General features: G+C 54.8%; 1 protein-coding gene across 5 annotated transcripts; it reads right to left on the bottom strand.

Annotated features, from left to right (window-relative positions):
- Positions 1 to 938: 938 nt before the first annotated feature.
- On the bottom strand, positions 939 to 11,116 carry CMKLR1 (chemerin chemokine-like receptor 1). Of its 5 annotated transcripts, none has more exons than XM_059485428.1 (3): positions 10,983 to 11,116; positions 4,420 to 4,509; positions 939 to 3,990 (listed from the first exon to the last, which is right to left on the bottom strand). In XM_059485428.1, exon 3 carries the CDS (start codon positions 3,912 to 3,914, stop codon positions 2,826 to 2,828), a length of 1,089 nt encoding a protein of 362 aa, XP_059341411.1. In that variant the 5' UTR covers positions 3,915 to 3,990; positions 4,420 to 4,509; positions 10,983 to 11,116; the 3' UTR covers positions 939 to 2,825. The 5 variants fall into 5 exon arrangements, with proteins under 5 accessions (XP_059341411.1, XP_059341413.1, XP_059341409.1 ...); XM_059485430.1 differs by having other exon boundaries at positions 939 to 4,064; positions 10,983 to 11,070; XM_059485426.1 differs by lacking the exon at positions 10,983 to 11,116 and adding an exon at positions 9,537 to 9,712.
- Positions 11,117 to 16,969: the final 5,853 nt, after the last annotated feature.

Consider the following 16,969-nt stretch of genomic DNA (forward strand, 5'->3'; position numbering starts at 1 on the left):
ATTAACAGCTAAGGATGTCTCCAGCTGAGCAGTGCAGGGGTGGGATTGGGGTCACCTGGATGCATCCAAGGATCTTTAATTTAATATATTGCAGCTTCCCAACGCTCTAGGGGAGTGCAGCCCCCTCCTCTCCATGAACAAAACATCCAGCACTGCAAAAAACCCGAGGAATGCTGACAGGATCCATCCTCAGCACCCCGGGAGATTCCAGAGCTGCAGCTCCTGCAGTATTTTGGGAATATCAGAGGAACTGGGGCAATACTGAGCTGCATTTCTCTGCCACTCTGCCAAAAAGGGAAGAAAAAACCTGGCTGAGGAGGCTGAAGTTTTCTGAGGAATGTTATTTTTTTTTTCCCTGCTTCTATTTTATAGACATATAAAAATGTGCTTTTTTAATGCTGCCTGGGTGAGCCGTTTGCTGTCTCAGTGGGTGACACAAGAACAGAAATCACTGATATTCCTTGGGGACCTGAATTCAAAGCTAACAGGGTCCAGCAGGAAAAAACTCAGTGGATTTTTCCTTTTTCTTCCCAAACCCTGTCAGGATGAGGAGAATCAGGAAGAGGAGGGGACAGAGCAGCAGCACTGGGGTCTGGATGGATGTTGGGGTGGAGCACTTGGATCATCCATGGGAGCTCTCCCAAAGCCCACCCAAGAGGCTCAGATCCCACCTCAGCCACTCAAGCCCCATCCCTCTTTCCACAATTCCAAACTGGACCCCAGGGCTCAGGAATACACACAGGGAAGGGATTTCTCAGTGAAAAACCCTGGGATCCTTCCCACTCCACACATCGAGGTATTTGTCTGGAAAACAGAGGTTTTATTAAATAAGCAAAACAGCTACAAAGATGCACCCAAATATTTGGGAAACTTGGGATTGCCAAGCTGCCATTACAGGGATGATTTAACCCCAGGGTAAGTACCAAGGCACTGCTTCATTTATTTATTTAATTTTTTTTTTTTTTTTTTTTGAAAGCTGTTTGGAGCAATAACAGATGGGCTTGGGAAAAACAGACACCAGAATTAGGGAGGAAAATCCTGAATCCATTATGAACATCCCAGCACCAGCCTGAGGGGCTGTGGGATGGCATCCAGTCCTTGAGGCTTCATCCCGCTGTTCCACATCCAGGCCTTCTCCAAACCCTGAGCCCAAAAAAGCCGCAGAAGCTGCTGGGTCTGGGTACCTCCCATTCCCAGTGCTCCCTAAACAGATCCTCTGCAGGTTCTGTGTGTCCATCTGTCCCATCCCACTCCTAATAGGACCCTGGCAACATTCCAGCAATATTAATTAAATACTGGGGAAAATGAGCAAGAGGAGCCTCCTCCCACCACCAGAGATGCCCTGCAGCCTCCTCAGGCACCTCATCTTCCATGGGTATGGATCCAGCATGGATTTGGGGTGAAAAATCTCTGTGGATCAGGGCTGGGAGTAGCCCTGGGCTTGGCAGTGCTCCCCAGGGTGCATCCCAACCCCAGGAGACACAGGGACAATCCAGGTGCTGAGTGTCCCATCACATGGAGGAGGTGATGAGATCAAGGTGGAGCAGCAAGGAGTGCCAGGGCGGAGAGGATGCTGGATAATCCATCTGAAATGCTGAGATCCTGAAATTCTGAAATCCTGGCATCCTGAAATCCTGAAAAACCTGAAATCCTGAAATCTGAAATCCTGAAATCTGAAATTCCACTCCTGCCACAGGATTTCAGGATCTGTTGCCTGGAAATAGCTCCCTGCCTTTTCCTGGGAGATGTCTCTCCATTTTATTTTCCATTTTCTGATTTCCAAGGAAAGCTACAAATAAATATTTTGGCTTCTGTGGGCATCTGGGAGCAGATTCTCAACTGCCAAAACCCGCACAAATCCTCCCGAGGGACCTCCTGAAATGTCCCCAAGGGCTACTGAGGGCTGCCTAATTCCAGCTCCAGGGAGTGACACATAAATGAGGGTGACACCAGGGCTGTGGTGAAGGAGCTCTAATGGAGAAGGAGCTCCCAAATTAACTGGGTGTGAAACTGGATTGAAGTGGTGGCTCATCCTTTCCTGCAGAGATCAGTGTGTGGCAGCAGAGTCTCCCAGGAGATTCCCAGAGTGTCCCAAGATGTACATGAGGGGACAGCAGGTCCTCCCCAGAAGCTCATTCCCAGCTCCTGGGCCTGTTCCTGGTCCCAAACACCCACCTTTCCTGCAGGATGTACCGTGTGGAATGTGCCCATCAAAAGGAGGGTTAAAAACACATTTCAAATTGACCTTTCCCTCTTCCTTCTCCCAGTTTTCCATGCTGGTGACCCTGTGCATGAGCCCAATCCCCACACTGGAAGGTGGCTCTGGGTCTGGGTCACTTAGAAGACATTTGAGACTTCCCAGTTCTTTAAGGTGGGATAATCCAATCCCCTCATAAGGACGCTTCCCAAAAAAAGTCACAAACACCTTCTTCTGGTACCAAAATACCTCAGGAATTTACCATGAGGAGCCACACACAGACATGGGACAGAGGAGTGTCACTAATTTGGCCATGGCACAGGAGATGCCTTCCTTATGTCCTGCACCCCACTCTGGAAACACCAAGAAAGCCCTTCCTGGGTCAGGCACTGCACAGTTTGGAAGGGAAAGCCCAAACAAGTGTTTAGTTTGGCACAAGGATTTTTGCAATCCCAGATCAAGGGTGGTTGTGTCTTCTCCATCCCTTAAGGGGTCTCCATCCCCTGCTAGCCCCCAGGCAGCAACACCAGTCAAAAATGGGCAGTGCAGGACAATGTTTGACCCCACCAGGGCTGGTCACCATCACAGCGCCAACACCAGGGGATTCTGTCCCTCCTGCAGGCTGAGTTTACACAACCGTTGTCTCTTTCTCAGTCATGGAGGAGACCTTGGAGAAGCTCCTGTGCACGATGCTGGAGTGTCCTGTCTCCTCGCTGAGGGCGTTCACCAGCCTGGAAAGGAGGGTCACCTTGAACTTCTTGAAGTCCTGGCCCATGAAGACATAGAGGACGGGGTTCATGCAGCTGTTGGAGGCTGCCAGAGCCGTGGTGAGCGGGATGAATATCTCAAACACGGACCAGGGCACCGCGCCGGGCACCGTCTCCAGCAGGTTCAGCAGGTGGTAGGGGCTCCAGCAGAGGAAGAAGGTGACAATGATGGTGACAATGATCTTGAAGGGCTTCTTGGACTTGGCCAGGCGGTTGCGGCGCAGGTTGAGGACGATGGCGGCGTAGCAGAAGGTGATGATGGTGATGGGGAGGATGTAGCCGGCCAGGAACCTGGTGATGTTCACCGTACGGTGCCTCACCAGAGCCAGCCCTTCGTAGGATTTATTCCTGGAGAGGGAGAAATTGCTGAAACAAATCACAGAGCTCCGGGTCTGCGCCGTGTCCCGGAAGACGAGCGAGGGGCAGCTCATGACGATGCCCAGGGTCCAGATGACCACGCAGACCCCGTAGGCCAGGTTGGTGGAGCGGTGGTTCTGCGACCACACCGGGAACACCACGGACACGTAGCGGTCGAAGCTGATGGTGGTGAGCAGCAGGACGCTGGTGTACATGTTGAGGATGAGGAGGAAGGAGTTGAGCTTGCACATGACCGTGCCGAAGATCCAGTGGTAGCTCATGGCCGTGTAGGCGATGTTGATGGGCAGGAAGATGTTGAAGAGGAAGTCGGCCACGGCCAGATTCAGGAACCAGACGGCGTTCACCGACTTCTTCATCTTGAGGGTGATGATGGCGATGACGAGGCCGTTGCCCAGGATGCCCAGCACGCAGGACACGCTGTAGATGATGACGGACAGGATCCTGGTGATGTCCTTGGGGTCGTGGGCCGGGTCTGCCCACACGCTGCCCGCGTCCTCGTAGGTGTAGTCGGGGTAGTCGCTGTAGTTATTGTTGAGGCTGTCCAGGTAATCGGACAGGTTGGGAAGCGCCATCGTCCCTGGGAATGGCAGCTGATCCGTGTGATCCTGAGGAGATGGGATGCTGGGAACTGCAGCCAGGGATCTGCCCCTGATGAGCGAACACTCGGTGTTAATCACAGTGAGGAGAGCAGGAGGGACAGTGGACCCCGACACATGTGGGAACTGGGGACAGGGAGAGAAGGGACAAATGCAGGAATGGGGGATCCCATGGAACCCCACTGGTCCCGAACAAGATGCTCCCGCAGCTCCTCCCTGATTCCCACCCCCATCCGTGAGACATCAGGACGTGATTCAGCCCCTCAGCTCCACCAGGATGTGGCTGCAGCCTCATCCTGCAGAAAACGTTGATTGCCCGCCTACTTCCAGCGGGAAAACCGGGATAATGCTCATTAACAACTCATCAACAGCTCTGACTTTCCAATCTGCAACATATTATGGCTCCTCTATATTTTTTTATGGACTGAAAACCCGAAGGGAAGCTCCCCACACACCCCAGTGACACCAGGCACCCTCTCACCTCTCTCCTCTCTGTTGGGATGGGGACAGGTGGCACTTCAGTGTCCCAGGGCACAGCGGCAGCTCCCTCCACACCGGCCTAAGGCATGAGCTGTAAGATTAAAGCCAGGATCAAAGAAAGGCCACTCACCCCCGGATGTGGGGTTAAGGGAGGAAACCCAATCAGGGTGTGGCAATAATTAACCCTGTGCAGCCTCCCTCGGGGGACTGTGCTGGCCAAGGATCCTCAGGTGCACACAAAGAACGAGTTAACCACGAGTTACTAAAAATTAAATAATATATAAATATATAAATAATAGAAATATATAAATAATAAATTAAATAATAATTAATTCAATGTATAAATGAGGAGGACATTGTCTATCTTATATCCTGCATTTTCACAGGGTTGTTTTCCCAATTCAATTGATGCCCTGTATGTTTAAATATGTTAATTGTGGTAAACCAGCAGCATCATTTGCCATTGTCAGACTCCAGGCTCCAGAGCTTGGATTTGAGGGGGTTCAACCTCTCCCCTGTGAGAATACAGGATATAAAACCTCCTATCTGGGTCAGGGGGGTTAAAACCAAAATCCCCAAAGGCTGACAAGAAGCCCAGAGCATCCCACCCGGATGTGTCCTCACAGGAGGGACATGGGGACGCCCAAGGACCCTCCCTGTTCCCGAGGAATTTCACCCCAAAGGTCCCCGAGCCTCACCCTCCCACCAGCCCTGCTTTGAAATTCCCATGGTGTTTGTGCTGGAGGCTATTGTTCCTCCCTGGGCTTTTCCTGCTGTTCCTTCCTGCCATTGCTGCTGCAGAGTCCCCAGCCAGGGGTGAAATCCCACCCTGTCACCTCCCCCTGGCCCAGCTCCTGGGCACGATAAGCAGCCAGAACAAATGGGATTTGAGTGCAAAATCTGGGAATGGGCTGGAGCTGGGGAGAGGCCTCGTCCCAGGAAAAGCTCGATGGCCACAGAGATGAATTGGAGTCGATGATCCGGTGGAAGGAACAGAATCAGCAGAACTGACTCTCCCAGAGATGTTAATGGTGATTGATGAGGGCTGCTTTATGGAACAGGGATTTCAGGTCATCCCCTTCCCAGAGGCTGAGCTCCAGAAAGGTGGGGGAGACCAGAACCCCACGTCCATCCCACCCCACCCCATTGCCTCATATCCCATCCCACTTCATTGCCTCCCATTGCACCACACCCCATTGCATCATATCCCAATCCCATCCCCATCTCCCATCATCTAAATAACCCCAAAGCTCCCTGGACATGCCCCACAGCCCCCTTTTCAGCTTTTCCACTGTGGTGTCATCCATGGGGCAAGTGAGACACTCCCACCCCTCACTGTTATCCCACATTCAGCCCCTGCTCCAGAGCGGCAGAGGAAATTCCCACTCCTCTTCCTACTGTGTCCACTCCCATGTTTTTGATGTAAAATCCTCCCTTTAGTTTTAATTGCTGGCCCTGATGATTTTCAGCTCATTCCAAAGCTGATTTTATTGGATTATTTACCTGAATTCTCCGTTAATTTTGCCCTGCCAGGTTGGGCAGGGATTGGTCTCTGCTCCCAGCTGAGGTGAGGATGGCAGAGAGCAATGGGAACACCAGGACTCTGCTTCCCCGTGGGATTTGGCAGAGGATGGGTTTGTTTCCAGGGCTCGTGAGGAGCAATCCCAAACTCCACAGCAGCAGCAGGACAATCCCACCATGAACATTCCAGACGGGCACCAGGAGCCCAGACCTGCTGGAAAATCACCCAGCAAACTCCCACCTGCCTCTCCAAAACTCTCCCAAAAATGGAGAATATCAGGGGCAGCTGCCTGAAACCTCCTCGTTTCTCACAGCAAAAAAACTCAGAGGTCTGGGAGGAAATTAAAAAAAAAAAAAAAAAAAAAAAAAAAAAAGCCATATAACACTAAGAGTGTTTCATCGCTCCTCTCCGGGCTGAAAATTCCCTGCTCAAGCCAAAACCACTGCTCTCCCTTCAATCTATTCATCCTTGTCCTCCTACCTCAACAAAAAGGAGCAGAGGCTTTACCCAAAATAGCCTTTTCTCCGTCATTCCCGCAGCTGTGTTTGCCTTGGTACCCAGGGAAGGCCGGGTGGGATTCCCGACGGGGCGGCTCGAGCACCGGCAGCATCCCGGCGCATACCGGGGGAGGATGAGGTCAGGGATGTTGTTCTTGGGAAGGCAACAGGAAACCGAGAGAACAGCAGAAAATGTTCAAATCCAGCTTTTTCTGGGCGAAAAAATATCTCTGCCCCGGCCAAGGCAGGCGGGCGGGGGACGGATGTGAGCGGGGAAAGGCGGCGGGATGGGACGCGGGGAGGGCAGGGGATGCTCGGGCAGCGCATCCCGGCGGGCAGGGCGGTGCCGGATCCCCGCTCCAGGGTTTATAGGGATGGGCAGGCTGCCAGCACCGCCTGCTGCCCGCCGGGCCCGGCTTTTAGCGGGGCAGGCTGAGGAGAGCTGATAGAACCTAATCAAATCAAATCAAATCAAATTAAATCAAATCAAACCAGCAGAGCAGCTTTTTGAGTACATCAGGTCCTGCCTGAGCTGTCAAAGCGCATCACGCTTTGATGGATATCATGAAATGAAGCCGGGCTGGGACCTGCCAGGCTCTGCAGCTCTGGGGGAACTGGGGGAGCCCTTGGGTGGGTGTTTGTCCCCTCTAGAAAATTCTTATCCCCGGAACAGGACAAACAAATCCCCCGGGATCAGCCGGGTCCGTGCCCGCCCTGCTGCCGCCTCCTCCCCGGCAGCCGCTCTGCCTTTGCCTTTCCTTCCTTGGAGCGCTTCCCTCTCCTCTTCCCACTGAGGTTTCCGAGCTCCCAGCGCACCCCAAACCCCAAACCCGCTTCCTGCGGGCGTGGGAGGCGCGGGCAGCCCCGGCACAGCCCCGGCACAGGGGAATTGCCGGCAGATGTTGGGAGCTCGGCTGTGGGAAGGGCTGGGGGCAAAACGGGATCTCCACATCCCCCTGGAGCTGCTGGCACCGGCCCCCACGGAGCCCTGAGACAGTTCTGGGTGTCCCTGGGGGACCAGGATGTCACTGAGGGGCAGGGATATCATCCCTGGAGGGCTGGGATGTCCCTGGGGGACAGGGATGTCCCTGGGGACATGTGGCAGGTGCTGGTCCCAATTCCATGGGGGTTCACTGCTCTGGCTGGATCCCAGCATCCCTGAGAATTCCATGGCATCCCACACCCCAGGAAAAGTGGATGGAAACCCCATTCCAAGCTGGCACCCGAGGCCACCCCATCAATCCCCACGTGTTTCCAGCCCAGGGTTACACAGGAGGGACATCCCTGCAGGGATCCAGCTCTCAGGAATCTCAGGGAGAAGGCACCAAATGGCAAAGCAGCTCTGGGTACCCAGCTCCAATTCCCCTTTATTTTAGCAGGTGATTGCTGCCAAAATTGGCAACAGATGCCACAGGGATGAGGCTGCCCAGCATCCCACTCCCCACCGGGATATACCTGGCATGAAGCCCCCATTCCTGGGTGTTAATCGACCACCAGCCCATCAAAAGGGAGTTTACAACTCCAAACCCTGAGCTCCAGCCTGCCCAAAAGCTGCTCCTGGCTGATTCCAGCCCTGCCACCACCCCTGACCCCTCTGTCCCACTCCAGCAGGCTGGGAAGGGCACAGGGATGTGGGATGCCATGGGAGCAGCAGCAGCAGAATGAGGATCCAGGCTGGAAATTCTCCCAAACCTCCCCCAGCACCTGGAGACTCTCAGAGCAAATGGAGGAGGCACAGCTAAGGGGGAAACTGAGGCACAGAGGGCAGTGGGAAGCGTAATCCCTACCTGCATCCACTCAGACACATCCCAGTTCTCCATCCTGGATCCAGGACCCCCCTGTCCAGCAGCCTCGGGCATCCCCAGGCTGTCCCTGCATCCCTGAGGCTGCACCACGCCCGTGTGACCGGCACAGGGAAAAGGGAATGGCTGGAAAAGGCAGCCTTAAAAAAGCTGCTGTGCCCAGGGTGGGACAGAAAAACATGAGTCAGTGTTTATCTGGGCACAGGCAGCCAGGCTGAGCAGGACAGGATGGGATGGATCCCACAGATCCTCCTGGCCACAGTGTGGGGTCACCCCCATGGGGAAAGCGCCCCAATCCTGCCAGAAAAAGGGGTTTAACCTCAAAATTTGGGTCAGGAAAGCCCCTCCCAGGGTGAGACTCTGGCAGAGGAACCCAGCCTTCCCTGGCACCAAGTGTTGAAAGAGCCACCCTGTTTGTAAAGTCCTGGCCTTTTGCTCCATCCCTTCTGTTCTTGGGAAGGTTTGAGGATTAAAGGGGAAAATTTGGGGCGTTTGCACCTACACAGGCAAAGATTCCCTTGAAAAAGGGCAGTTTGTACTTCTGAGCTGCCTAAAGTGACTTGGCTTCAAAGATAATGAAAGTTCTTTCATCTCCTCTGCTCTCTTCTAATAATCCAAGGTTTTCTCCTGGCACTTCTCAGGCAATAAAAAGACAATAAAACCTCCCTTTTCCAGAGCATCCTCCCTGCTACATCCCAGCAGTGCAGTGATGCTGTCCCCGACCATGGCTTGGGCTTGGCCAGGGGACAAAACCTTGGGGACATCGCTCTGGATTTGGGGAACACAAAAGGAAAGAAACCCAAGAAAACAGAAATTTTTTTCTTGCAGGAGGGACGTGACCCCTGAGGGGATGTGGCATGGCTGGGGACAGCAGGCTCAGCCCCCCCTGAGTGAGGAAGTCACCCTGGATCCATGGGAGCATCCTCCCAGCTGTGCTCTGTGTCCCCAGCTGAATGCTGATCAGCGTTCAAAGAAAAGCCACCCTGTTCTCCCTGTGCCCAGGCAGGGGACACTGCCACACTGTCAGGGCACCAACCCCCCCAAATCCACTGCCAGCTCCTCTCCCTTCTGTGCTGCTTTCCCATCCTGCAGGCTGCAAAGCCCAGCTTCCAAAAGAGGTTGGGATTTTAGGGAAAATTAGGGGGTTTGGAGTGAAGGACAGCGGGATCCCAGAGATCCCAAACCCACTGCGTAACAACAGGGCAGCAAAAAACTTCAACTGGCTGCAAACCCTTGCTCCCAAATCCCTGTTAAAAAACACAAATTAACAAGTATATATAAACCCAGAGGTGTTTACCTGAGCTGGATGAATCCCAAGGGAATTTTCAGCATTTAGAGGCTGGATCAGAGATCTCTGCTTCTCCTACAGCCCCGTTGGGGCTGGCATGGGAACCACCCTGGGCTGGTGGCTTTGGCATCCAGCTGGAGCTGACACGGATATTGCCGAGATTTCTCATCCCGAGGAGAAGCACATGGGATGGGAGGATGAGGAAAACAAACTCAGCCCGTGGAATGAAGCAGCTGCTGGCCTCAGCAGAGCTGCAGGGGAAGGGGGAAGCTCTGGGGGAGGATGTTGGGTTTGCAGAGTTTGGCTGGACACAGAAGGGGATGTGGCAGCAGTGACACGTCCCGTCCACCGTGCCTGTCCACAGGGGCTTGGGAATCTCCTGGGAGCCTTTGGGAAGGGTTTGGGTATCCCCAGAGGGTCCCCTTGGGCTCCTCCACCATGGCTGCCCCTCATCCAGCTCCCCAAATCCATGCCCTGCTCCTGGCCTCACTCACACAGGAGAGGGGGAACCCAAAGCCTTTCCTGGGGTGCAGGGAAGAGGAGAAGCTGCTCATCAAGTCCTGCCCATCCCACAGTGCATTCCCAGTGAGGAAATCAGCAAACCTGGCCTGTTTTGTACCCTAAAGAGACAGCCAAGGGCTGTCCCCAACCATCCTGACCTCAGGAGCTGGAAATTGCCGGTGATCCTGAGCAAGCTGAGCCTGGATGGACACAAATCCCTGGACACAAATCCCTGCCCTGAGCCAGGACAGCTCATCCAGAGGGAGATACAAAACACCTGGAGCAAAAGCTGCACCGTGCTGGCTCTTCCACCAGAGCCCCCACCTGCTCTGTGTCACCAAGATCCACAACGAGTTTTCCAGGGGACAAATCCCAGCTCAAAGCTGGAAAAGCACCACCCCCGTGTGAGCAGGGGACAGGGGGTGATGCCAGCAGGGAGTGGCGGCAGGTGGGAGCCCGAGGTGGGGACACTGACCCCGTCCCACGCGGGGCAGCTCCCGTGAGAGCCCCGAAAGAGGAATCGGAGGCACTGCCAGCTTTGCACAACTCCGTGTCGCAACATCCCCGAGCTGAATCAGGGCTGAAAAAATGCTGATGTGCCGGTTCGTGGGGCTGCTCCGGGGAAAGGAGAAGCCCCAGAAGTGTGAACCGGGCAGGGATGTGCCAATCCCCGTGTGGAACCGGGCTGGGGACTCGTGACCGGCTCCCCCGTGTCCTTCTCTCCCAGGACAACCAGGATGGGGTGGCAGCTCCGGGATATTCCACACTTGTGGCACCTGTGGAGGGTGCTCAGGTGCAGAGGAGCTGCCTCAGGACAGTGGGAAACGCAGCAAAAAATTATAAAAACCATGAGAAACACCGACCTGGCACAGGCTGGATGTGCCCCGTCACTCTGCCACCCCATCCCGTCCCTTGTGCTCCCCAGTGTCCCCACCAAGTGACATCTCCCGGTACCTCGTGCGGTGCCAACGCTGTCCCGCTGCTCCAGGCTGGGCAGGACGAGCTGGGGGCGCCCTGGGTGCCAGCGGGATCCCATTCCCAGGCGGATCCCGGCGTGCCGGGACAGACACAGGCCCGGTGCCGCTCCCCGCCGCTTTTAAGGCAGCGGGGCGGGAGCTGCATCCATCACCAAAGGTTTTCTTGGCAGCGCCCGCGATGCTCGGCGAGGCAACAGCTGGGAGAGGGTGTGACGCCGGGAGCTGGGAACGCTGGCCTGGATCACAACCCAGCGTGAGGAAGCAACAAAGCTGCTTCCCCAGGGGCCTCCTTTCCTGTGCCGCCCCCCGGGCCGTCCCACGGAGGGATAACGGAGCCCGGAGCTCCGTTCATCGGCATCCCGTGCGGATGCTGCTCCAGCCGGGGGCACCACGGCAGGCAGGTGGCTGCCAGGGCCCCCCCTGGCTGTGCTGTCCCCACCCTGGGTCAGCCGCTGTCCTCTGCTCCCCTCACCGCCCCCAACTCCTTCCAAGACGTTGAGTCACTTCCCCTTCAGGCAAAATCTGGCTCCCAAACGCCGCTCCTGCTGCTCAGGGGCTGCTTTTTCCCCGATGGATTTCATTAGCACCAGGATGCTGCAGCTGCTCCCAGGCAGCCCCCCCAGCCCGCAGAGGATCTGTGGTGGCAGATCTGTCACCCCCAGCCCCTTTGACACCTGCCAGAAAAGTTCTTTGGGGGCTGGGAGAGGCTCCAGGGTCTCCTGGGTGGGAGGAATGGGGAAGGCTGGATGCAGGGATGGCGTTCAGGGGGATAAATAAGAGGTTTTTGGGGCAGACCCCCCCCCATATTGGGAGCACTGAGCAGCGCAGCCCCCACCCACACAGAGCAGGAGATTTGGATAACCCCGGGCTTGATGTGGCACGGGGAAAATTCCTTCCCTCCCCACGCAGATCCCAAGCCTCAGCAGGCATCCCAATCCCAGCATCCATCCCAGCCCCAGCATCCATCCCAATCCCAGTCCCAGAATCCATCCCACTCCCAGCATCCATCCCAATCCCAACCCCAACATCCATCCCAGTCCCGGTCCCAGCATCCATCCCAATCCCAGCATCCATCCCAATCCCAACCCCAACATCCATCCCAATCCCAGTCCCAGAATCCATCCCAGTCCCAGCATCCTTCCCAGTGGGACAAGAGTCAGTGCAGGGGTTGGGAGCAAAGGCAGCACAGGGAAACACAAGAAAATTTGGCAGGGATACCCCCCCATCCTCCTCCAGCCTGGAAAAGGAGCAGGATTTGCCCCACTGGGACACCCCAGCACTGCCCTGACTTTGTCACCAGCCATTCCCCAGCAGAAAGGAAGTTTGTCTACCACAGGATGCTAATTAAGGCTAATTAATTACCCCCAGCTGTAAAGACAGAGCAAAAAACATCCTGAATCCAGCCAGCAAGGGACAGAAACAACCACAAACTGATGGGATTTCCTTTTGTGTGTCCGGAGTGCAGCGGTGCCACCAAGAGATGCTCAGCCCAGGCAGCTCCAGGTGGCACCAGCTGGGACCTGGGGGGGATCTTTGGGCTTCCCAAAACCTCCCCAGGACCTGCTGGGGCTGGGAATGATCAGCCATGGATGCTCCTGCGCGTGGCCTTGCCAAGGGCTGAGCTCAGGACATCGAGCAACGACCAAAATTCCAGCAGATCCAAGAGGTCCAGAGCCAAGATCTGGCACAATCCCAGCGTTCCCAACAAGGCTGAGCCCCACAGAACCAGCCCATCCCTTGGCAGTGCCTCCTTTCCCAGGCACCTGCCACTTGCCCACACCCAGGCAGGATGCAGGATCCTGGTCTCACCCCTGTGTTTAGCCAGATGGGAGGAAAACACGCTGACTTGGGATGTGATTTCCCATCCCGAGCCTTTGCGGGTTGGGGTTTCCCTCCGGGCCTGCTCAGCAAGGACAAATCCCCGTTCCCAGGGCTGGGGATGGAGCAGGATCCGGGCAGGAGCAGCCGTGGGGAGCGGCAATTCCAGGCGCCGCAGCCTTTGGCAGTTTCCGTGTCCTTGGCAAGCGCCGAGTGCCACCCACACCGAGCAAAGCAATTAAAGCCCTAAATTGATTTGGGCTGATTAAACGCCCTGGAGCTGCTCCCTGCCGAGCCGGGATGGGGATGGGATGCGCGGATGGAGCCGGGATGCGCGGATGGGATGAGGGGATCGAGCTGGGATGTGGGGATGGGGTCGGGATGCGCGGATCGAGCCGGGATGCGGGGATGGGATGCGCGGATAGAGATGGGATGCGCGGATGGAGCTGGGATGCGCGGATGGGATCCGCGGATGGGATGCGCGGATCGAGCGGGAATGCGAGGATCGGGCCAGGATTGCGCGCATGAGATGCGCGGGTGGGGCCGGGATGCGCGGATGGAATGCGCGGATAGACATGGAATGCGCGGGTGGGGCCGGGATGCGCGGATAGAGATGGGATGCGCGGATGGAATGCGCGGATAGACATGGAATGCGCGGATGGGATGCGCGGATCGGGCCGGGATGCGCGGATGGGGCCGGGATGCGCGGATGGGATGCGCGGATAGAGATGGGATGCGCGGATGGGATGCGCGGATGGGGCCGGGATGCGCGGATGGGGCCGGGATGCGCGGATGGGATGCGCGGATAGAGATGGGATGCGCGGATGGGATGCGCGGATGGGGCCGGGATGCGCGGCCGGAGCCCGGCAGGTCCGACCCGACCCCTCCGGTTCTCGCCCTTCTTCCCTCCCACACAGGCAGGCGCTGGGAACGCGCCTGACTCATCCCGAAACAGATGCGGCAGTGAATGGGGAAGAAATCGGAGGAAGTTTTGGAAGTTTTCCCTCTCCGGGGGAGCTTTCTCAGGCATCCAGCAGCGCTTTCCCTCGCCCCGGGCAGAGCCGTGGGGATAATGGGAATGGCTTGAAAAGGAGTTGAGCTCAGCTACGAGGACAAGACAGGAGGCTCCCACTGCATATCCCAGCTCCAAATCCCGGGTTTTTGTGCCCAGGGATAACTGTGCCCCGCCTTTCCCCAGGGAGCTCATCCCTGGCTCCGCACCCGCTGCGGTGCCGAGCTCCGGATCCCGCCACCGCCTCCCGATCCGGGCTCAAACTCCCTGCACAAATAAAGAAGCCACAGACAGGATGTTCGGGAGACGGCTCCCGTTCCCTTTTTTCGCTGATTTGATACAACCACGGAAAAAAAAAAAAAAAAAAAAAAAAAAGAAAAAGAAGCAAAAAACCAAAAACCCAGTGCCGACCTTGTGCAACTCGAGTTTATAAATAGCCCCAGGAGCACAGCGGGGCTGGCACAGGGTGGCCAAACCCACTGTGCTCTAAGGCTGGCACCTTATCCCGCTGCATCCCAGCCCTGGGGTGGGCAGGTCAGGGATCTCCACCTGGTTGAGCCCCCAAACACCCTCACAGAGCCTCTCTTTGCCTCCAATCTTGCACAATTTCCCCCATTTTCCCACTTCTCTCAGAGCTGTGCCAGGAGCTGGATGTGCGCTCCTAAGGCTGGCACCTTATCCTGCTGTATTCCAGCCCTGGGATGGGCAGGTCAGGGATCTCCACCTGGTTGAGCCCCCAAACACCCTCACAGAGCCTCTCTTTGCCTCCAATCTTGCACAATTTCCCCCATTTTTCCACTTCTCTCAGAGCTGTGCCAGGAGCTGGATCTGAGCCATGCACGCCCACGGGCCAGGGGAGAATTCCCAGTTCTGGGCTCCCAAACCCCACCCTTGGCAGAGGAGGATTGATGGGAGCATTCCCAGGGCACAGCTCTTCCATGGATTCCCCCACCTGCTCCCCAGGAGTGATGGAAGTGCCACATCAGGAGATTTATCCACGATTTCCAATTCCAAATCAAAGGCTGCTGACAGCTCCTGGAGCAGGGATGAGGAATTGCCAGGCATGGGCATTTTATCGTTGCCTTGGAGCCCCTCAGCAGGTGACAGACAGGATGTCACCTGCCCAGGGGTTTATGAGCAGAGGTGGCACCAAATCCCAAAGTGGTTGGGTTTGGAAAAACCTTAAACTCATCCCATTCCATTACCTGCCATGCACAGGGACACCTTCCACAGGCCAGGTTGCTCCAAGCCCCGTCCAGCCTGGCCTTGGAACAAGAAATTCCATTAAAAAATGAGAAATTCCATTAAAAAATGAGAAATTCCATTAAAAAATTAAGAAATTCCATTTAAAAAAAAATAAGAAATTCTGTTAAAATGCCTACAGGGCTCCAGGTTTCAATTCCTTGTGCTGGGAATTGCTGGAGCTGAATTCAAGCTCATCTTTCACCCTGAACTCCTTAAGCATCATCCTAAAATCCTCTGGATGTGCTTTTCCTGCTGCTGGTGTGCTGAGACACCAAACATGGATAGAAGAGAGGATTCCTGAAATTTCCTAGCCAAAAAAAAAAAAAAAAAATTAAAAAAAAACAATCAGTGGGATCTGGCTGATAAAACCCCTCAGGAAACTCCCAATCCTTTAAGGCACCAGCTGGATTTGTCTGATAACAATGATTTAATAGCAATAGATTCTTTCAAATTCCCAAACATCCATAAGGAAACCTGCCTTATTTATGATTTTTTTTAATTAATAAACCCAGTTTTCCTTGCAATCAGCATCTGGGAACTCACTATTCCATGGAGCAGAGCTTTGCAGGGACAATTAATTTTGAAGTTGGCTTTGCCAATGGCCCCATCCTGCTCCCCATCACTGGGATGGGCACAGGGGCTGCCCAGCTCTGGGCTCCTTGTGGGAAATTCCAGCATTCCTGCCAGCTCTGAGCAATCCATGCCTTTTTCGGGGTGTTTTTGGCTGGGGGTGGCCTCGGTGCAGGTTCCCTGGGCTCCAATTGCCCTGGAATTTGTAAAAATAACAGCAAAATATGATTTATTCCTGAGCCTTTGCCAGGCTGGGATTATTTCTGAAATGAGGGAGCAGCACTCAGTGGCGCCAGGGAGATGTGGGGGCACCTGTGCCCTCATTGGGGTTCCCCACAGCATCTCCCTTGGATGGATCTGGATCACTGATCCCAATATCCAGAGCTCAGCCCCGTGCTGGATACAACCTTTTCCCAGTTCCAAAATCCAGCTGTTATCTCAGAATTATTTAAATAAATCCACAAATGTAGGGATCTATCCAGAGGGTGCTGTTGATGGAAGCCAGATCCACCAACTCCAAAGAATTCCTGATTTTTATTCCCTAAACAGAGGGAATCCCTGTTACCCATGGCCTGGAGTGGGTGCAGAAAGTCCCCAGCTCTGTTCCTGGCTGATGGAGAATGGAGCTCACATCCAGAAGGATTCACACCTTGGGAATACCTTATAAATCAACTGGGATAAATTGAAAATTTGAAAATTCGGGCAGGACTTCACATAATTCACCCACCCTCCCTTAAGAATTTTGGGGAAAAAACAGGTTGGGAAAAGGGAATTGGGGATACCCTGGCTGGATGTGGCTTCCCTGGCACATCTGGCTTGGGAGAGGATGCCCAAGGAATGAATTCAGTGTGGAAATCATTGGAATGTCAGGGGACCTCTGATTTATCCCTGGCCTTCAAGCGCAGGAATTAATTCTGGCCACGGAATTCCAACCACTTCCAACACCAGCAGAAGCTGCCTTCAAGGAGCCACAATCCCCAAGGGAATTAAAACTAAAAACTAATTAAAACTAAAGCATTTCCCTGGATATCCCAGCTGGAATTGGGGTATCCCTCACGCTGGCATTTTCCCAACCCAGCAAATCCCCAGCTCCTGCAAAACAATTCCCCTGTGGAAAGCAGGGAGCTAATGGGATTTAGGGGAACAGGAATGAGAGGCTGGATGTAAGCAGAGCCAATTAGTGGATGGGTCAATTAGGAGAGAGGTGATGGGATATTGGAGATCCCAAATCCCTCCTTGCTCTTGAGGACCCCACCTGCTCCTCTCCCATCGTTGCTCCTGGAAAATTCCACCATGACGGATTTAAACGAGTCATTTAT

The sequence above is a fragment of the Ammospiza nelsoni genome, chromosome 18 (assembly GCF_027579445.1).
Source record: "Ammospiza nelsoni isolate bAmmNel1 chromosome 18, bAmmNel1.pri, whole genome shotgun sequence".
Taxonomy (NCBI): Eukaryota; Metazoa; Chordata; class Aves; order Passeriformes; family Passerellidae; genus Ammospiza; species Ammospiza nelsoni.